At 42.5% G+C, this 22383-nt stretch overlaps 1 protein-coding gene across 1 annotated transcript; it reads left to right on the forward strand.

Annotated features, from left to right (window-relative positions):
• Positions 1–9183: 9183 nt before the first annotated feature.
• LOC146621881 (GTPase IMAP family member 8-like) lies at positions 9184–18798 on the forward strand. Its single transcript, XM_085367607.1, has 4 exons — positions 9184–9240; positions 10756–10853; positions 16218–16271; positions 16958–18798. Exons 2-4 carry the CDS (start codon positions 10835–10837, stop codon positions 18796–18798), a joined length of 1914 nt encoding a protein of 637 aa, XP_085223733.1. The 5' UTR covers positions 9184–9240; positions 10756–10834.
• Positions 18799–22383: the final 3585 nt, after the last annotated feature.

The raw sequence follows: 22383 nt of genomic DNA on the forward strand, positions 1-22383 counted from the left end.
CTGCAGACATCAAGAGAGACATTCATGTCCTCTAACCTTCTAAGTCTTTCTTTTTGCTATTTGGGCTGATTGGGACCTGATGAATGTATATATATATATATATAAAAAGAATTACAAGATATTTTTTTTATACCTGATTTTTGTTTCTGAGAAAAATGAGATCCACATATGAGGACATTCGCTTTACATTTCGATAGAACAGTGGTTGTGTGTCCTCGTAAGTGGACATCAGGCCCTTGTAGAGCAAAATTTAGTATTTTGGTCTAAATAACCTCAGAGGTGTAAGCATCACAGCAGATGCCTTTGTGCCAAAGTAACTGAGGATAAACACAGAAAAACATGAAGGTGATTTTCCTGACCTGACTTTTTATAGCAGATGACCTTAAAAATATTCTGCAATAGATCAAAAACAAAAGAAAACCATTAATCAACATATGAAAATTACCTGATGCTGCTGAAGTGAAGAAGAGCAAAGTTAGAGGTTTTATAGAGACACAGCTGAGCATTTTGCAATTTGGCATCATTTTAAAAAGTTTACATTTCTTCAGTATTGAACAGTGGAAATGAGGCGTGGAGGTCATTAAAAAACAAAATAAAACAGCGGCCAACAGTGCTGTAGACAACAGTAGACTGGTAATAAGCAAGCGAATAATGCAGAAAACAGATTTTTGATGGGAAACTGTTCTTGAAGTACAGAGAGAGAGAGAGAGCTGTGCACAAAGTGGTGGAAGCAAAAGAGCAAAAGTCAGAGGGAATTCATGACGATGTTTATGTGAAGTGTAGTTTGGATCTTCTTTTGCTGCTGCTTGTAATCGGAAGGTTGCCGGTTCGAACAGTCTCAGTCGTTGTGTCCTTGGGCGAGACACTTCACCCGTTGCCTACTGGTGGTGGTCAGAGGGCCCGGTGGTGCCAGTGTCCGGCAGCCTCGCCTCTGTCAGTGCGCCCCAGGGTGGCTGTGGCTACAATGTAGCTGCCATCACCAGTGTGTGAATGTGTGTGTGAATGGGTGGATGACTGGATATGTAAAGTGCTTTGGGGTCCATAAGGACTAAGTGCTATACAAATACAGGCCATTTACCGTTTTTTATATGGTGGTCCGTTAAAGGGGTTAAGCCGTATATGGGGTGGTGTGAGATGACGCTTTTATGACCAGAGATGTTGTTAATAATAATAATGGATTTATTTATTCATTTATATAGCGCTTTTCAAGGCACCCAAAGCGCTTTACAATGCCACTATTCATTCGCTCTCACATTCACACACTGGTGGAGGCAGCTACAGTTGTAGCCACAGCTGCCCCAGGGCAGACTGACAGAAGCCAGGCTGCCACATTGCGCCATCGGCCCCTCTGGCCAACACCAGTAGGCGGTAGGTGAAGTATCTTGCCCAAGGACACAATGACCAGGACGGAGAGCCCGGGGATCGAACCAGTGACCTTCCGGTTACAAGACGAACTGCCAACTCTTGAGCCATGATCGCCCGTAAATGTTAAATGGTTGTAACCAGGAAGTCACATATACAGAGACATATACACACGCACACATGCACTGACATGGTCGCACATATATACACACACAGTGGCTTAGCTTTTATGACACACCATATGGGTTTTACAATGAGGGGGTTGTGTAACTGTGTTCACTGATTAAAAAGGCTGTGAGGGAAGGCTGGAATTTGAAGTTGTCAGGGATCAGGTGCAGAGCTTACAACTCTGAGATTCCGACTGAGCTTCCCTTGCAAGTCAAAATGGATTGAGCTCTGATTGTCTTGCTTTGTTCATGGGGATAAGTCTCTGAACTACCGAAGCCTGTGAGTGCAGAGTACATCATGCCCACAGATAAAGGAAGCAGAAGAACATCACATCAACAGTAACTGTTGGCTGTTGGCTTCATGAGGGCTTCAAACAACTTTGGCAATTGGTTATATAAAGGTTCCTGATGACCTTGTCTTGGGGCCAAGGGGGTCCAGTGTGTTGTGGTCTGGGCAGCAGTCAGCAGTGGAGTCCTTGGTGGTTTGATCCCCCGCTGCTTTAAATGGGTGTATGGACATAGGGACATAGAATATCACCTTACTGATGGGAAATTATTTTCTAAAATCACCCTTGGTGAGGCGGGTGGGTATACTTTTGTACTTTTGAGTTTTGGAGTAGTTTATGATTGTCATTTTGCAGATATATTGAACATCAGTTTATATAATCTAGTCTTCTTCCCTGGGTAGGGTGTTTTTCCTTTTCACCAAAATGTATATTTTTATTAAGGCTTAATTTATATGAATTCTTGTGATATTTTAGAATACTTAAAGATGATTTGAAATTATGATTTGCATGCAGTTTTAACTTTAATTAAATTTAATGATCTTTTTTGTATGGTTTTCACCTGCCTCGTTGAATGAGGCGGGAAAATGTAGTTTGGGCTTTTTTCTGCATTGAATCATAATCAAGAAACACTTTAAACTATATAAACCATGTATAATGTCCATTTATTGTTGTACCACTTTATAATAACTGCTTTTATTGCTTTTTGCCTGATAAATACTGACTTTATGTTTCATTTCTTTTTACACACAATAAAAACAAAGTTAATGTAAACTGAGGATGTTTTTCAGAATGAAAGTAATGAAATTAAAATAAGGCATACAGAATATGTTTAGCAGAGGCAGAAAAAAAGTTGTGGGTGATTGTGCTCAGCTGAAGAAACACTGTGGAAATGGTAAATGACCTGTATTTATATAGCGCTTTACTAGTCCCTAAGGACCCCAAAGCGCTTTACATATCCAGTCATCCACCCATTCACACACAGGTGATGGCAGCTACATTGTAGCCACAGCCACCCTGGGGCGCACTGACACTGGCGCCACCGGGCCCTCTGACCACCACCAGTAGGCAACGGGTGAAGTGTCTCGCCCAAGGACACAACGACCGAGACTGTCCAAGCTGGGGCTCGAACCGGCAACCTTCCGATTACAAGGTGAACTCCCAACTCTTGAGCCACGATCGCCCCTAAAACGTTGTGGGCAGATGTTGTTGCTAATGATAAAATATCTGGGACATTTAAACTTGGAGCTTTGTGTGCACTGCTCATAGACTGTATATAAAGGATGGACACAGCCACCTTGAGCAATGGGTTTCTGAACTTTTTATAACTCACTGGCATTTTTGGCTCCTGCCATGTTGAATTTTTGGATGTGCCAGTGACGTGCCAAGTTATTAGCAACAGCTGGCAAGCTGTAAAAACTAAAACTAAAATCACACAATTGAATTTGTCTTTGTGGTCACCCGGCACATCCTATCATCTGTCAGGTAATTCCATTAAAAATGCTGAAGGGATTATATAAGGCTGAAATCCTGTATATATGAATGAAACATCTGAACATGGGAGTTTGTTGGAATCCTCTCACTTTTGGAGCTGCAGTTTTCTTACATGCACTAACGTTTTCGTGTAAAAAAAGGAAAAAAAAAAAAAAAAGGAAAAAAATAAAATAAAAAAAAAATAAAAAAAATTAAAAAAAACTAACGTTTTCGTGGCTGCATTCAGGCCTCTGCTGCTCGTCTCTGGCTCTGACTTTGGCCTCGAACCCATTCTGCACATTTTTAATGTTGTAATGAATGAAATCCTGAAACCAAACTAAAGAGAATAAAACTTGAAAGGTGACAAGTTATCAACATTTTATTGTTCTCAATGTGTTCATACAATTCATATAATTCTGAATATATAATATCTTACTGTTTCACTAACAGAAAGCTGCAGCTAACTTCAGTATATACCTCAGTACATTTCTGTGTAGAGTCCCATAAAGAACAACAACAAGAAGAGAGAGAGAGCAGCTGTGAGGAGAAGAAGCTCGAGCTGAATGATATTCATGATGAATGAACTGTAAACTGGTTTAACCGATGGACTCAACACCCTCACTTCCTCTAAATTCACGGCTGTGTTTTCTCTTCTTTCACTTTTATCAGACATGTTGTGTTTTATCTTTTTTTTTTCTTTTTTTTTTATTAGTTTTTTCTGTTTTCACAAATAGTACATAATTACATAACATAATAAAGTGTAGAATTCAGAACCAAAAGTAAATTAAAAAACAAACAAACCAACAAAAACAAATAAACAAAACAAAAACAAACAGACTGATAACTAAGCACAGGACACCAGCTCAGTTCCATCTAAAAATAAATAAATAAAGAGAGAATGCAATACAGTACCTGTGGTCCCAGTAGTACGTTGCAGTTTGAACACTCAAGAGAATCCTTGTAACATAATATTAGAAACATCAGGTTCCACATAGTTCAAGTATGGTTCCCACACCTTAAAGAATTGATCTGTTTTTGAGTGCAGTATACAAGATATTCCAATGGCACTAGATCCAACACTACTCTTTGCCAACCTTTAATAGTTGGTGCTTTTTCATAAATCCATTAGAGTAGTATATTCTTCCTCGCCGCATAGGTGAGAACACAGTACAATCTCCTATTATTCTTGGATATTAATCGCCAGCTGGGGAGACCCAGTATGAGAGACAGAGGGTCCATCTCCAATTCACAACCAAAAATCTTCTCCATTTCAGATAACACATTAGACCAATATTCTTGCAATTTCAAACATGACCACAAGCTGTGAGCTACACTGTTAAAAAAACATCCTAAAACAACAGTAATCTTCCGGCAGCTGGGGCGCCAAAATACGACCGTGAAATAACAGAAAATAACTGTCCCATAAAAATACGGTTATTTCCAGTAATGAAAATACAATTAGTTGCGCTAATTTGACATGGGATCTCGCCTTTTTCAAGTGCAGCTAAACATTAAATCAGGAACATGTTAATGTGATTAAACAATGAAATCATCTATAAATAGGAAAAAAAAACATCTTAAAAAAACGGTAATATTCCGGCAGCTGGGGCGCCAAAATACAACCGTAAAATAACAGAAAATAACTGTCCCATAAAAATACAGTTATTTTCAGTAATGAAAATGGAGTTTGTTGCGCTAATTTGACATGGGATTCTGCCTTTTCCAAGTGCTTTTAGACATTAAATTAGGAACATTTGTACGCGATCAAACAATGAAATTACCTATAAACAAGGTCACTGAATGTGGAAATATGAATCATAATACGTAAATGTACAGAAATATACAGTTAACAGTTGGTTTAAATAATAATTGATTGCATGCCCTGGGACAGAGGCGAGGCTGCCATATCGCACCATCGGCCCCTTTGGCCATCACTAGTAGGCGGTAGGTGAAGAGCCTTGACCACGGACACAACGACGGAGAGTGTCCGAGCCGGGGCGCGAACCGTCAACCTTCTGGTCATAAGGCAAACTGCCAACTCTTGAGCCACGAACGGCCTAACTAGCAGCGATAATAATACTTATGTGATGTAACACAAGCTTATAGGGATCATGTTATATACTTTTCCATGGCATTACATTTGAATTCAACAGTTCAATCTTTCAAATAACGGACAGATATTTGTGAGATCATGATACATTTGTGAATGTATTTTAACAATCTAAATATGCATATGTACAGACAGATACATTTAATAATCATGACAATTATGTTGTATTACAATACAGTGATTTAACGTTAATTTACATTCAAAATGTGAAGTCAAAGTCTATTTACGTAACTTTAATGATATTCTAGAAGAACAGAACATTACTGTAAAATGCAGTAAAATACCTTCATATTAGGGTTTTTTCCTACGGTCGCAGCCATACCTGCGACCTTGTAGTTGTTAGTTCACATTCATTGGCCGATGCTTAGCGTCATGTTATTTATATTAATTGCAATTCCTACCTCCACATTTCTTTTTCAAAATATATAATTAGCACAGCGTGTCCATGCAATGTTTTATATTGTGGCATGCAGAGAAATCTTAACAAAGAAGCTCACAGACAGAGATTGAGCTTGTTATTTAACCCCAAGCTGGTAGGGAGAGCTCCTTATTAAAACACTTGCTGGTGCTACAATGTGCCTCAAGTTTCAACAACAGCGCAACAGAAGTCACTCATGGTACAGCACTCTCTCTACAAAACAACAACTGTCAGTGACGCTGCACCACAGCGTAAACACAACATTCAAGATAACAGTTTAAAGTAACGTAACCATAAACACTAGAACAAGAACATCTAAACAGCAGCACATGTCCCAAGGCATGATGGGAGACATTCCTGGATGTATTTTTACGATCTAAATATGCATATGTACAACAAAATATATTTAACAAACAAGTAAATTGTGTTTTATTACATTTACAGTGATGTTATGTTATTTTACATTTGACGTGTCAGATCACAGTCTAAATGTGTAAATGTCTGTAAAAGTCTGTAAATGTAATGATATTCTAGAAAAACAGTACACAACTGTAAACTACACAGTAAAATACTTTGACATTACTATTTTTTGGAACAGTGTAGGGTACCAATTTCTGTCTTACATTTGAGGCACATGGCTGAAAGGGTAGGATTATATTGATGTCTGCGAGATATGGATATATGCATTCTGTGTATGATTTTTAACTGTATTTCTTTGGTAAGATTACAAACTGAGATTGATTTGGCATAACTTCAGACATCTTTCCACTCTTCATCATCAGTTGCTATACCTAACTCCTTTTCCCATGTGCCTTTAAGCCTCTGTGACATCACTAAAGGTACAGAATATAAAGCCTTATAAAATATCTTCACAGGTACCTCTCTGTCTGTTAAAAATAATAATTTTTCAACAGGAGAGACTTCATGACTGTCACTAAGGTTAGTACTATGTAAAATATAATGCCTTATCTGTAAGTAATGGAAAAAGTCATGTTTGGGGAGAGAATATTTCTCAACCATTTGGTCAAATGGCATAACTACATTGTTGGAGAATAAGTCCCTCAGTCTCTGAATTCCTTTGTTCTTCCATTCCTTAAAACCTATATCGAACATCCCCGGTTGGAAGTCAAGATTATTCACAATAAATAAGTGTCACAATAAACACTTTAAATGTTTTATCTTTAATAAGATGACCTTTGAACACAGAATACTGACAGCAGGAAGTATTATCAACATGATGATATTTAGTAATTTTTCAGCAACTCTGATTTACTGGGTTTGTTGTATAAAAGACCAGAAACACGTCGTAACTTTAGACATCCAATGCACACATAATTACAAACTATTTCAACACAGAGGAGGGTACACCTGGACAGGTCGCTTCCTGTCACAGGGCCAACACAGACATCTACTCACACCTATGGTCACTTTAGTAAAACACATGAAGAAAGAAGCAGTGATGAATCTTCATGCACAATAAAGTCCAACACACACGGTTAGTGTAATAATTTACATGCAAGGATGTAAATTGTTTCTAGGATGGATGCTTGTCTGTTTTGAAGAGACTGATCAGTGCCCGTCGGTCTGGCTTCATGCTTATTGTGTATTTCTTTCATGGACAGCCAGGCCGACCACATAAAGGGAAAAGACCACCTGCAGCCTTTGGGCAGGTATGAAGCAGTGAGATGTGTGGGTCACACTGTGAAAAGTGGAGAACAAGGCAAAATGTAGGACTTTGAAATTGATGCGATTGGTGTATCTACAAGGAGGCTGAGGGGTACCGAGGCTGCTGCCAGTATTTTTATATTTACACTTTTCAGCCAAGTAAACAGCTGTTGATATGCTGTATCTACGACCTTCTTCTTCTTTCCCTTTAAAGCTCGCCACAGCAGGTCATCTTCCTCTATCTCCTCCTCTGTCACACCGACACTCTGTTCTTCTTCACTACATCCATGAATCTTCTCTGAGGTCTTCCTCTTTTCCTCCTGGCAGCTCTGCCTTCACATCCTTTCCCAGTCTATCCTCTATCCCTCCTCTGCACACGTGCAGCTTTGTCTCCAAACTGCTGAACCTGAGCTGTCCCTGTGATGCAGTCCTCTCTAATCCTGTCCATCTGATGATTCCCAGTGAAAATCTTCCCGTCCTCTGCCACCTCCAGCTCAGCCTCCTGTCTTTTTGCATCACAGCAGCTCTCACAGGAGACCATTCTCAAAATCATCTTGTAAATTTTTCCAATTAAATTTATCAAGAGGTGTAAGACCTTTAGGGTGCTCTGCTTCACACATCTTCACTTGTATATTCATTCCTTTCTTCTCCAGTAGCTCCCAACATGTACTCTGAGTGATACAGGTCCTTTTGTGGGCCTCAGCTCCACAGTTATGTCTTCTCTTTGGAGGAAGCTGGGATCCTCAGTTCAGGATTATGCAACCTAAATGATTCTGTTAACGTTACACCTCCTGTGCTGAGAGAGTCCAAAAATCCACTTTGTTCAGTCACGTGTTTGTGGGATCTTCCTGCCAGTTTCGTGTTTCATTGTATAGCGATGTTTGTGTTTCAAGTATGTTTGTGTTCTTGCTTTCAGGTCCTTTCAGTGAACATTTCAAAGCAGTCAATAATACAGACACATCTATGATGGGCACTGACACAAGTCTTCAGTGGTGCTCCTGGAGCTGAGATCTTAAACAGAAAACAATCAGGGATGAAGAAGATTCATTTCAGTCTCACAAGCAGTTTTTTTTTTAAAGGAATCAGGTTTGTTCCAGTTCGCAGAAAAGACACCAAACATGTTAAAACTACTTGTAATGATGTGGGCACTCCTATCACTGCCTCGACTTCATCTTCATCCTTTTCAAATGCAGATTCATCAAATGTTCCTGATCTAACGGTTTCTTTAAGCTCACGGTTCTCCTCACTTCACTGCATTTCTTTTGTAAACTTTCACTCGTGTCTTTTTTGTTTTGCTCATCATCAACACCTGGAAGTGTCACAGATGATTTAAATCTGAGAGCCGCTGCATCCTGCTACATCTTTTCCTCCATCCTCTTTTCCTGCAGCCTGCTGTGCTGCTCACACCTCCGCACGTCTTCCTCCCTCTTCCTCTTGTTGGTGGCTGTTGTGCTTGAGGAGATGGGAGGAGCTCAGACACGGACACATCAGGTGTGTCACCTAAAAAAAACCGCTTTCTGTTCAGTAAATGCTGAAGTATGAACATGTGTGACAGATTTCCTGAACATCTGTTCTTCATCAGAGAGAAGTCATCTGATGGAGAGTTTTTACACGGACAGAGTAAGCGCACATCTGAGCGCGCAGTGACGCACTTCTCTTTTTTCTCCTGCGGGTGGGCGTGTCCTCTGACGTCACATGAACCTGAACCGTAGAAACTTAAATCCTGCAGCTCTGAACCTGCGTGACAGCGGCTTCATCCAGGTAACATTTATCACGGACAGCACAGAGAAGCAGGCTCAGACCCGCCGTCAGACTTTAACTGTGAGAAACTTTCTGTGACCTCGAGGTGAATTTTCGGTTCAGGTAATAAACGCGGAACATTTGGACCGGAAGTAAACGATATAGTTCATGTCGTATTTTTGTCTGTAAATCTGTGTGAAAGTAAGATTGAACCGGTGACTTAATTAAAAAACGGGATAAAGTACAGAAAAACTGCTCACCTCATGATTACATCATATCTCTGTGACAGTAACGCAGCCGAGGTGCGATGGGAAGACGCGGAAATGGAGCGCCATAACACAAGAACACTTGCTTTCACTTCTCTGCTCGCTCTTTGTCATTTAAACCTGGTTAAAGTTAAAGCTGAGGAGTGCAGTGCTGTTGTGAAAGGTTTGATCAGGAATCAGGAAAAGTAAAGTCTGTCACTGTGTCCTGATACAGGCCTGTTCTGTGGGCTGTGTTCTTTGGATCAGAGGCTGTAGAACCAGCTTGGACCGTGTTTGGTGGTCCTGATACGATTCATGGACCTTAATCTGCTCTCTCTATAATCTGCTGTATAATCTCTCTGAAATGATGCGAATCAAGGATTAAACTGAGATAAATATCTCTGTTAACTAGGCCTCCGACACCATTTTAGGTATTAGAGTAGGAGGAGCCAAGGCTTTTTTTTCTTGAACTTTATTAACATGTATACTTAAACATTATTTTCCATTTTTACCTGCGATAATCAATTTATTATTTATTTTTTCTATATAACTAAGTTCTGTTTTACTTTTGTCTGTTAATATATTTTTCAAATGTGACTACTGAATAAAATAAACAGACTGATGAAGCTCTGACTGTAAACAGCTGCTTTTGGCTCAGTGGGGTCACCACAGGGTCGCTCCACCTGTTTGGCTTGGCAGATCGTGGGGTTGTCCGATGCCTCCCCACAGGAATCACATCAGGCAGGGCTCACACACAGGTTAGAAATAAAGTTTCAGAGAAAAAATAAAAAAATAAATGTTCATATAAAAGAGTACTGTGAGAAGCAGTCCTGTATAATTATAACCTGTAAGCACACTTGGCCACCTTTACATGATATAAAAGTACAAGTGAAAACAACCTGCTTTAAAACACATCATGAAGCGATATGCATAATTACACAACAATAAGCTCACACTACTCTCACAGAACAACAGTTATAAACTGGTGCTTCAGGGTCTGTCCTTAACAATGATGCTGTGTTTGTGTGAAGGCTGCTTGTGTGCAGCAGCATCTATATTTGAAGCACCATCTGCTGTGATTTCTACAACCTGGTGTTCAGATTCACTTTTACAGCTCAGATGTAAATAGACTTTATACCTTGTGAATAAATTACTTCAAGTTTTCACTCCATATGATACAGAGGTGGAAGTCACCTGCAGCTCGACTGCTTTCTGAAGATACAACATGAGGTGTTGTGTTTGTGAGTTCGACGCATTAACAAATTAACATTTTGAACTTTTCTCTCCTCAGGTTCTTAAACCCGACAGTTTGTCTCCAGATGAGTTAATAAATATCTGCTCATCTCGTCTGTTTCCAGCAGAGCGGCAAAATGGCAACTGCAGAAACAGGTGAGTGAGTGAGTGAGTGATGCAGACCCATCCAGAGTCAGCCTGGATGATGTAATGTTTCTCACTGTGCGTATATTCACCGCACCAGTGTCTGATGTTGTGTTCGTTACCTCTAATCACATGTGTAGGCCTTGTTTCTCAGTAGGAAAGTGTTCTTTTACTCTATAATAAATACATCTGGCTTTCTCCAGCTCTCAGCTTCAGTGGCGTGTATTTCAAAATGAAGGAACTGCATATTTGATTTGGCATCGATTTTTGCATCAGATGAAACCTACCTGTGTAACCAGAGTTTGGAGCAACAGGGGCAGTGTACTAGCTTGTGCACTGCACAAGGTTGGGATTGTGTTGCCTCCTTGTTGGAACTGGGACCTTTTGTAAGGTGTGCATGCTAAACCTACATTATAGAAATGAACAGTGCATCAGCTAACCTTGAGCTGTGTCCTCTTCTTTTTATTTATCCAGCATTCCTTTGATACTTGCTTTGTAAAAACAAAGTTAAATTTTTTTTCCATAGTGTAGGGTTAGAATGATTGCCTAACACATGAAAGGTCTCCAGTTTGTATTATTATAGGATCTTTACCTTACACTATAGAGCGTCTTGAGGTGACTGTTGTTGTGATTTGGTGCTATTTAAATTGAATTAAATTGAAAAGTCTGAAAATGCCAAATAAACGCTTTATTTTTGAAAGCGTGCCTCTGGGGCAACAATTTTATTGTCAATGTCAATATTGTAGTTAAGTGAACACGAAAATCTAAGTCCCCAGAACTCTGGATCTTAATAAAGTTAACAACAGTCACAAGTGTTGTAGTTGGGAAGAACTATGACCCCAGTGCAGACTGACAGGCAGACTTGAAGCTTAAAACAACCTTTCATTAAAGGTGTAAAAAATTCATGGAACACAAGGGACTAAGATCATGGCAGCAGGCAAACAGTTTGATGTGACCAAGGGTTAAGGAGAGATAAGGGCTATAAACACACTAAGAGTAATTAGGGAGGTTGGACAAGCCAAGTGAGCACAACTAAAACTCAAAGGAGAACAAGACTGAGGGAAATAAAACTGGACACTGAACACATGAAGCAGGAATTACCAAAATAAAACAGGAAATAAATATTGAAGCAAGGACTCAGCATATGAACTTGACAGAAGGAAAACCATGAAGACGGAGGGCACAGAAAGGAAACACTAGGAAGTCTATCAAACCAAGGTCATCAGTAACTAAAGATTAAAGACACCAATACTAGGCCATAGAACACCAATATTAAAGGAGCATGCTACAATAATAATAATAATAATAATAATAATAATAATAATAAAAGTCAAGAACACAGGGAAGCATGATTAACCATTTTAGGAAAATAAAATGCCCGAGGGCCCGCATCTGGTAGCCGGGCCTTAGTCCAGGGGCTCGGCCGGGCACAGCCTGAAAAAGGGACTTGGGCCCATTCTCCTGTAGGCTCACCACCTGCAGGGGGCGCCATAGTGGTTGGGTACAATGTGTGTCAGGCAGCAGCCAGGAGTGGAGGAACTGGCAGACCGATCCCCGGCTACCACAACATGGAACGTCACCTCCCTGGTGGGAGAGGAGCCTGAGTTACTGCGTGAGGTTGAGAGGTATCGTCTAAATATAGTCGGGCTCACCTCAACACACGGCTTGGGCTCTGGAACCAGTCTCCTGGAGAGGGGTTGGACTTTGTCTCAGTCTGGAGTTGGCCCTGGTGAGAGGCGGCGGGCTGTGGTGGGTATTCTAGTATCCCCTCGGCTTGCTGCCTGTGCATTGGGGTTGTTCCCAGTGGATGAGAGGGTTTGTTCCCTGCGCCTTCGGGTCAGGGAATGTGTCCTGACTGTCGTCTGCGCTTATGCGACGGTTCAGAGTTGCTTGGGCAGAGTGCTTGAGGGTGCTCCATGTGGGGACTCTGTTGTCTTACTGGGAGACTTTAACGCTCACGTGGGCAACAACAGTGAAACCCGGAGGGCCCTGATTGGGAGGAACGGCTTCCCGGATCTGAACCCGAGTGGTTTTTTGTTGTTGGAATTCTGTGCAAATCACATTTTGTCCATATTTAACACCATGTACGAACATAAGGGTGTCAATAAGCACGTGGCACCAGGATACCCTAGGTCACAGGTCGATGAACGATTTTGTAATTGTATCACCAGACCTGTGGCCATATGTTCTGGACACTCGGGTAAAGAGATGGGCTGAGCTGTCAACTGATCACCACCTGGTGGTGAGTCGGATCAGGTGGCGGGGGAAGATGCTGGACAGAACTGGCGGACCCTCACTATACATTTATTGTGAGGGTTGTGGTTCCCATCTTTTAGAAGGGGAACAGATGGTGTGTTCCAACTATAGGGGGAATCACACTCCTCAGCATCCCCGGGAACCTAGGGATCAATAAAGTATTCTGAAATTCTATGCCAGGTCGCTTTAAAGGAGAATTTGTCTGTTAGTTGAACCTTGGATACAGGAGGAACAATGCAGTTTTTGTCCTGATGGTGGAACACTGGATTAGCTCTTTACCCTCTCGAGAATACTCGAGGGTGCATGGGAGTTTTCCCAACCAGTCTAAATGTGTTTTGTGGACCCGGAGAAGGCATTTGACCGTGTCCCTCGGAGTGTCCTGTGTGAGGTTTTTCGGGAGTATGGGGTGTCTGGCCCATTGCTACGGGCCACTCGATCCTTATACACTCAACAAAAATATAAACGCAACACCTTTGTTACTGCTCCCATTCCCCATGGGATGGACGTAGAGACCTAAAATTCATTCCAGATACACAATATAACCACCCCTCCCAAACAGTGGTCACAAATCAGTCCAAATGTGTGGTAGTGGGCACATCTGCTATATTGAGATAATCCATCCCACCTCACAGGTGTGCCACATCAGGATGCTGATCTGACATCATGAGTAGTGCACAGGTGTACCTCAGACTGCCCACAACAAAAGGCCACCCTGGAATGTGCAGTTTTGTCTCACAGCAAAATGCCACAGATGCCACAAGCAATGAGGGAGCGTGCAATTGGCATGCCGACAGCAGGAATGTCAACCAGATCTGTCGCCCGTGCATTGAATGTTCATTTCTCAACCATAAGCCGTCTCCACAGGCGTTTCAGAGAATATGGCAGCACATCCAACCGGCCTCACAACCGCAGACCTCGTGTAACCACACCAGCCCAGGACCTCCACATCCAGCAGGTTCACCTCCAAGATCGTCTGAGACCAGCCACCCAGACAGCTGCTGGAACAATTGGTTTGCACAACCAAACAATTTCTGCACAAACTGTCAGAAACCGTCTCAGGGACGCTCAACTGCATGCCCGTCGTCCTCATCGGGGTCTTGACCTGACTCCAGCTCGTCGCCGTAACAGACTTGTGTGGGCAAATGCTCACATTCGATGGCGTCTGGCACGTTGGAGAGGTGTGCGCTTCACGGATGAATCATGGTTCACATTGTTCAGGGCAGATGGCAGCTGAGAATGTCCCAGTTCTTGCATGGCCAGCATACTCACCGGACATGTCACCCATTGAGCATGTTCGGGATGTGCTTGACCGGCGTATACGACAGCGTGTACCAGTTCCCACGAATATCCAACAACCTCGCACAGCCATTGAAGTGGAGTGGACCAACATTCCACAGGCCACAATTGACAATCTGATAGACTCCATGCGACGATGTGTTGCACTGCATGAGGCAAATGGTGGTCACACCAGATACTGACCGGTTCTGGGTCCCCAGACCCCCAATAGCGCAAAAAACTGCACAATCCAGGGTGGCCTTTTGTTGTGGGCAGTCTGAGGTACACCTGTGCACTACTCATGATGTCAGATCAGCATCCTGATGTGGCACACCTGTGAGGTGGGATGGATTATCTCAATATAGCAGATGTGCCCACTACCACACATTTGGACTGATTTGCGACCACTGTTTGGGAGGGATGGTTATATTGTGTATCTGGAATGAATTTTAGGTCTCTACGTCCATCCCATGGGGAATGGGAGCAGTAACAAAGGTGTTGCGTTTATATTTTTGTTGAGTGTACAACCATTGCAAGAGCTTGGTCCACATAGTCAGCAATAAGTCAGACTCATTTTCGGTGGGTGATGGACTCCGCCAGGGCTGCCCTTTGTCACCGATTCTGTTCATAATTCTTATGGACAGAATTGCTAGGGGTAGCCACATCATCTGCAGATGATGTGGCTCTGTTGGCTTCATCGGGTGAGGCCCTCCAGCTCGCACTGGAATGGTTTGCAGCCAAATGTGAAGCAGCGGGAATGAGAATCAGCACCTTCAAATCTGAGGCCATGGTTCTCAGCTGGAAAAGGGTATAGTGCCCAGTCTGGGTTGAGGATGAGTTCCTGCCACAACTGCAGGAGGTCAAGTATCTCGGGGTCTTGTTCACGAGTGATGGGAGAAGAGAGCCGGAGATCGACAGACGGATTGGTGCTGCGGATGCAGTGATGCGGACGCTGCACCGGTCCGTCGTGGTGAAAAGAGAGTTGAGCGTAAAAGTGAAGCTTTCGAGTTCCTGGTCGATCTATGTCCCTACCCTCACCTATGGTCACGAGCTGTGGGTAGTGACCGAAAGAACGAGATCGCGGATACAAGCAGCAGAAATGAGCTTCCTCCGAAGGGTGGCTGGCCTCTCCCATAGAGATAGGGTGAGAAGTTCGGCCATCCAGGAGGGGCTCAGAGTAGAGCGGCTGCTGCTCCACATCGAAAGGAGCCAGCTGAGGTGGTTCGGGCATCTGACAAGGATGCCCCCTGGGCACCTCCTGGGTGAGGTGTTCTGGACATGACCCACCGGGAGGAGGCCCCGGGGCAGACCCAGGACACGCTGGAGAGATTATATCTCTCGGCTGGCCTGGGAACGCCTGGATAAGCTGGAGGAGGTGGCTGGGGAGAGGGAGGTCTGGGCCTCTCTGTTTAGGCTGCTGCCCCCGCAACCCAGCCCCGGATAAAGCGGAAGAAGATGGATGGACGAAAATAACATTGTCAAATCCACAAGAACTATGATTCCACAAAAACTCAAAACTCTGGATCATCAACCGAGGGACCCTGATAACAAGTTGGGAAAGTTTAAATGTGTTCATTCATATTGCTTTGATAATTAGAATGTTTTTTTTTAGCTGGAGAAAGCCTAAATGTTTGAGACCAAATGTAAGCGATTTACAGAGCACTGCTAACATCTAATACTGAGAAAGGAAAAAAAGCCACCACATATGAGTCAAGGCATCAAACACAGGATCAAATACTGACACAAAGAAAAGCTTCACTAGAAAGAGGTCTCATGTGACGATGGTAGTTATTTATGAACCAGTGTGTCTGTGTGTGACATCATCATTGTTTTGTTTTATTACAGGAAACCTTCAACCCCTCAGACACAGCAGCAGCAATCCCAACATAAAACCTTCCAGTGAGTTAAGCTGCAGTTATGGTGTTTACGGTTATTTTACCATTCAGGATGCAAAGTTCAGACTCTCACATTGACTTCTTTCTATTCGTGCCCCCTGCTCTGTTAGATCCGTAGAATTTTCCAAACTTTCTCCATCATCTGATCTTCATCTGTCCAAATCATGTTCCTCACACAGTCCTGTATCTGCCTGGCTGACCCCCACAATCAGGTGTCAGTGTAGCTTCAGCCTTTAGTCTTTGTGATCCAGCTTTTTCCATTTGAACCTTTTTCTGAATCTGTTGCTGCATTGTTGCAGCTTTTTCCTGTCACGTTCCAACATAATCAGTGGACTCTACGTAGTTTCATAAATTTTAGAGTTACCATGTAACTGTAACTCATGACATCGATAATGCCTGACACATTCTGTAGAAAATTCACTTTGTCTTTAGCCTCTGCACTAGCACACAACCCACTCAGAGAAACACCTCATGAAACATCAGCTTCATTAAACAGGAATCATAGCATTACGAAAGGAAAGGAGGAACACCTGACTCAGGCCATGCATTAGTTTAGATGTAGACTGAAGTTAAGTGTCCCCATCCTCACAGGAGAAAGCATAAAAACCTCTGTTTTCCTCACTGCATGTCAACAATTTAATTTCTGTGAATGCCTGATGTGTAGATCTAATTTAGTTTTTATCTTTTCAGTGTCTGAGCTGAGGGTTGTTCTGCTGGGGAACAGCTGGTCTTTGAGGAGAGACGTGGGGAACTTCATACTGGGAGAGACTGAGTTCAGCACCGAGGAGCTGGACTGCTGTGAGACAAGTAGACCACTGAAGGAGAAGAACCTAGTTCTCATCAACACTCCAGATCTGCTGCTTCCAAACATCTCTGAGGACAAATTGAAGGAACATGTAGAAACATGTGTGAGGCTCTCTGATCCTGGACCTCATGTGTTCCTGCTGGTTCTACAGCCTGAAGACTTCACTGAGGAGCAAAAACAGAGGCTCTGCAGAGTCCTTCAACTCTTCAGTGATCGATCATTTGACCATTCACTAATTTTCATGTCAACATCCAGAGAAGAGAGTTCATTTGAAAACTGTATGACTCATCCACCGCTAAAAGAAATGATCAGAATGTGCAGATACAGATACCTGTGGCAGAAGAGCTCTGAACGTTCAGAGCTGTTAACACGTTTGGTTCAAACAGCAAAGGAGATAAATGAAGATCGTCTGAGCTGTGATGTATTTGAGGATGAGGATGGCGGATTATTCATGAGACCAAAGTGTGTTTTAAACCTGGTTCTGTGTGGGAGGAGAGGAGCAGGGAAGACGTCAGCAGCCAAGGCCATTTTAGGTCAGACTGAGCTTCATTCAGCCTCCAACTCATCAGAGTGTGTTAAACATCAGGGAGAGGTGTGTGGACGTTGGGTTTCCCTGGTGGAGCTGCCTGCCTTGTATGGAAAATCTCAGGAGGCAGTGATGGAGGAATCACTCAGGTGTATCTCCCTCTGTGATCCTGAGGGTGTCCATGCCTTCATCCTGGTCCTACCTGTAGATTCCCTCACTGATGAAGACAAGGGAGAGTTAGAGACCATCCAGGACACATTCAGCTCTCGGGTCAATGACTTCACCGTGATTCTGTTCACTGTGGACTCAGATCCTACAGATCCAGCTGTTGGTAACTTTGTAAAAGAAAACAAGGACATCCAGGAGCTCTGTGAGAGATTTGGAGGAAGATCAGTTGTTCTCAACATCAAAGACAAACAGCAGATCCCACAGCTGTTAGATACTGTGGAAAAGATGACAGTTAAAGAGTTCGGGTGCTTCTCCAAGGACACAGTCATCAAGGGTCTGACTGAGATGGTGAGGAAGCTTCCAGCTGAACAGAGGAGTGAGGTGGAAGGTGCTGATGGAAAACAGAGCAGAGCGAGAGAACGTAAAATCAGTGAGATGAGTGACGACACAAAGGAAGTCCCACAGATAGACGTGGAGAGAGTTTTGAAAGAGAAGGATGAAGAGATGAAGAGGAGAGACGAGGACCTCAAGAAAAAAGAGAAAGAGTTAAAAGGTCTGCGCATGAAAATCAGTGAGCAGACAGGACAGATTGAAGAGGAGAGAAAACTGAGAGCAAAGCAGCTGAAGGATAAAGACGAATCCATCAACAAGGAGCGCAAAGAGAGAAAGAGAGAACGAGAGGAGGAGACGAGGAGACAGAAAAAACAAGAAGAAGTGAGAGTTCAGTCAGAAAGAGAACAAAAGGAAGCAGCTGAGAGGAAGCTGGAGCAGCACAGGAGAGAGATGAAGAAAGAGCGAGAGGCCTGGGAAAAAGAAAGAAAGGAGATCTGGGAGCGATTTCATCAGGAGCAAAAACAGAACCTGGAGGAGGTGAAAGCAAACCACAGAAAGCTGCAGGAAGAGTATCAGTGGAAGAGGAGGAAGTGGACATATTCATTAATTGCTGCCTTATTGTCATTAATAATGTTTTTATTATATTATATCTTTACCACAAACACTACAGAGAGCGCAAAGGCAGAGAAGGGTCTGTGAGCTTGTAGCGTTTGCTAAGATGTAAACTACCCTGATGGAGTTTGTTCAAGCTACTTTAAATAAGAGTGAAATTACTCATTTACACTTCAAATGGAATCATGAACTATAATAAAAAAAGTCACATCCTGCTGCCACTCAACGAAACAACAAACATCAAGCTGTAATTACAAAAAGTGAACGTCTCACTTTTTACAGGAATGTGCAGAACTAACAAAAGTCTTGGTTTGTGTTCAGTGTCATCAGCAGGACACCTGCCAGGGTTCATGTGGGTGTCTTATTGTATGACTGCTTAGTTACACAGGTTACTCCTAAAACAGCGCAGAGTAAATGTGAACAGCTATTAATATACAGCAGTAATGAGAGCTTTCAGGAGGTGTATCTGTGTAGACTGTCCCTGTTTCACTGTGGTCAAACTCGTGTCTGACAATAACAGCAGAGTCATCTTATGTTCAGTTGCATAAATGCCATGAGCTGCCATGTGATTGGCTGATGAGAGACTTGCATTGATGAGAAGTGGAACAGGTGTACCTAAAGAAGTGGCCAGTGAGTTTGTGTCATTGTGTAGGTTGGAGGACTTTTTGAATGTGATCGCTTTACTGTGCTGTTAACCTGAGCAATCACTAGATGGCGCTGTTGTTGTTTTTTTCCTGCTAGAGTTTTGGCTTTCCAAATTAACACTATCAAACAATTTTATGTTAAATTACTCAACAGATGTTTACTTCATCCCAATTACAAGCCATATGAACAGCAAACAGTTAATTTTTTCCCTTTACCTTTGTTAGATCACATTTATGAATTAATGTGCTCGTTTTTTGTTTTTTGTTTTGTTTTGTTTTTTAAATAAAATGTTATAATAAAAAAAATAAATCAGTTATAATCAAGTGGAGTGAGTGTAAAGACACAACACATTTACACGTGAAGCAACATGTTTCACAACTAAATGGGATCAGCTGCTCATCAATGGGGACATTAGGCCCAGGGTTGTAAAACAGGGGGAGGTGGTGCACACACTTATCCCACACTGTCCTGATGGCAGCTAGCTTGTCTCTCTGCCGTCGAGCTGGTCTGTCGTCTCGGTTATCAAAACGGATAATCCTGGAAATTTTGTGGAAGTTTTCCAGAGACATTGATGCACGGAAAGGTTCGTGCCGGTTTCTGCATCCCACAGGGATTCTGTCGATTCCCCTTTGGACCTGAAAACTCCTGCAAGGATAAGAACCCCAAAGTAGGCCTTTGGGGTTCTTAGATGAATTTGGTCCATCTCCTTCGACCTCTCTCCAAAAACACACCTTCCTTCTAGATTACTGCAATCCAGAATAATTTTCTGGATGGAATCTGGGATGAAAAGCTCAAATGAAGACTTGATGTCCTGCACATGAGTAACTGTCAGCCGTGTTGGCCCTGGCTTATCACAGTAACAGCTCTGCAGGGTGGCTCATTTCTTAGGCAAGAAGACCATTCAATTTCACCAGTTATTGACATCCATATTTCTTCACTTGCTGTCTGGTGGGCTTGTTCTGGTCCTGGAGCTGGCTGCAGATGGGGTACTCGTCTTTGTTTTGTTACTAAATGGTGCTCAACCTCATCCTCTTCTTCAAAGTCACTGTCAGACTCTGAATTTTCAGAAATGTGAAATATTCTGAAACCTCTTTGTCAACATCACCATCCGAAGCCCCTCTCTCTTCCAAAATCAATTGGATGGCCCTCGCAGCAGATAATCTTTTGCCATCTTGATCAGTTGTGATAAAGAACCACACTGGCAAAGTCTTATTTATAGTATTATGCCCCTAATTTGCAGGTGGGACAGGGTATGAGAAAATAAAATTTGGATTCCTCAAGAAAGAGGGTAAAATGTGCGGGAATGTCAGAGCAGACGGTGTTGATAGTTGAATTTTCAACAATGCTGCAACTTTGTGCGCGAGCAGGAGGGGAAGAAAACACTATCAGCAGCACCAGAAAGGAGGAAGACAGAGTGTGGGAACACAGGACCTACACTTTCAACACTTTTGTTAGACCTGGGTCCAGTGGACCCGAACACCTTGTATGTAATGTAAATGTGTGGGGGGAGGTACAGTATGAGGTCATTGAAAATGAGTTTGGATTTATGTTCTTCACAGAAAATAAGCCAAAGCCAATGAATTTCAGGTTGAAAAAATAATTAATTGTTTAATTTTTCTTTAGAAAAAAACTGAAAACGGGTCTCACAGACCCGAACACCATACAAGGGTTAAAAAGTATTAAAGTAAAGCAGTTTCTGTTCTTTCATCTCGGAAAACAAGAAGCCACTCAGCTGTTTGGACCCATGCTTTACATTACTGCCATCTTGTGGTTGCAGTTGGCTATTGTTGCTGGAAGGTCCACGTACCATTGAACTCATTAGAAACTGTAGTGTGCCTCTATTTCACAGCTGTGTTTGCCATGTGCGAGTAAAAGAGATGGACATCAGAGGGACGGCTCAGGCTGGGTGATTTGGAGATAAAGTTAAGAGCCTTGGCTGAGATTGTACATGTTCAGAGAAGGTACAGTGGATATATTGGACAAAGAATGATGGATCTGGAGCTGACAGGCAGGAGGAAAAGAGAAACATTTTGGATGACGTTGTTGAATGTAGTAAAGAAAGACATGCAGTAGAGTTGGTGTGACAGATACTGGGGTGACATGGAGACAGATGATCTGCTGTGGCTACACCTACAACCTGAATAACAGAAAAGTTGAGATGTTTTTATTTTAACAAAATGAAAAATAAAAGACTTTCAAATAACAGCAGAACATAAATAACATGACAAATGTTTAAACTGAGAAATTTTACAATTTCACGCCCAAAATGAGTTCATATCAAATGTGATGCTTGCTACAAGTCTCTGAATAGTTGGTAAACGGGCATGTTTACCACGGTGTAGCTCCTCCTTTTTTTTTCAAAACAGTTTGAAGACATCTGGGTATCGAGGTTACAAGTATCTGGAGATTTATCTTGATGCATCCTCAATCATCCAGGAAAATAAATCTCCAAAGGTTGATTCTGTTCATCTGGACGTAGCCTTTTGTGGGAGAAACGTTTCGTCATCATCCAAGTGACTTCTTCAGTCTCAGCTGACTGCAGGTTTCCCCAGTCTTATAAACACAACATTAGTTTACGCTGTACTGTCAACCTTTGGAGATATCTGGAGTTTTGTTGTTGGGATTTGGGCCCATTCATGCCTGATATAGGTATCAAGCTGCTGAAGAGTTTAACATGTCTTTAGCATGTTTTCCATTTAATGATGCACCAAATGTTCTCTATAGGTGAAACATCTGGACTCCAGGCAGGCCAATTCAGCTCCTGCACTCTTCTCCAACTGTTGTAATAGCTGTAGTTTCACCTCTGATCTGAGAAGCTTCTTCAGTTCTAAGATCAATACATGGAGAGTCCCAGATTTTAGGCCCTAAGAGGGTCGTTGACCCACTATAGAGCATGTGCCTCATCACATGAGCCAAGGTGTAAAAACGGGCGTGAGTCACTATCAGCAGAGGTTTCAGGTGAAACCATTGACAGACCTTGCCTCATCCTGTCATGTGACTTATTGAGATTGACTGACAAGAGATGTG

Source organism: Diplotaxodon limnothrissa, linkage group LG12 (assembly GCF_057381915.1).
Source record: "Diplotaxodon limnothrissa isolate DT_005_m linkage group LG12, D_limnothrissa_male_GT1.1, whole genome shotgun sequence".
Taxonomy (NCBI): domain Eukaryota; kingdom Metazoa; phylum Chordata; class Actinopteri; order Cichliformes; family Cichlidae; genus Diplotaxodon; species Diplotaxodon limnothrissa.

Coding starts and splice junctions, on each gene's coding strand:
- LOC146621881 (XM_085367607.1), top strand. Junction 16,272..16,957: donor TCCCAACATAAAACCTTCCA/GTGAGTTAAGCT, acceptor TTATCTTTTCAG/TGTCTGAGCTGAGGGTTGTT.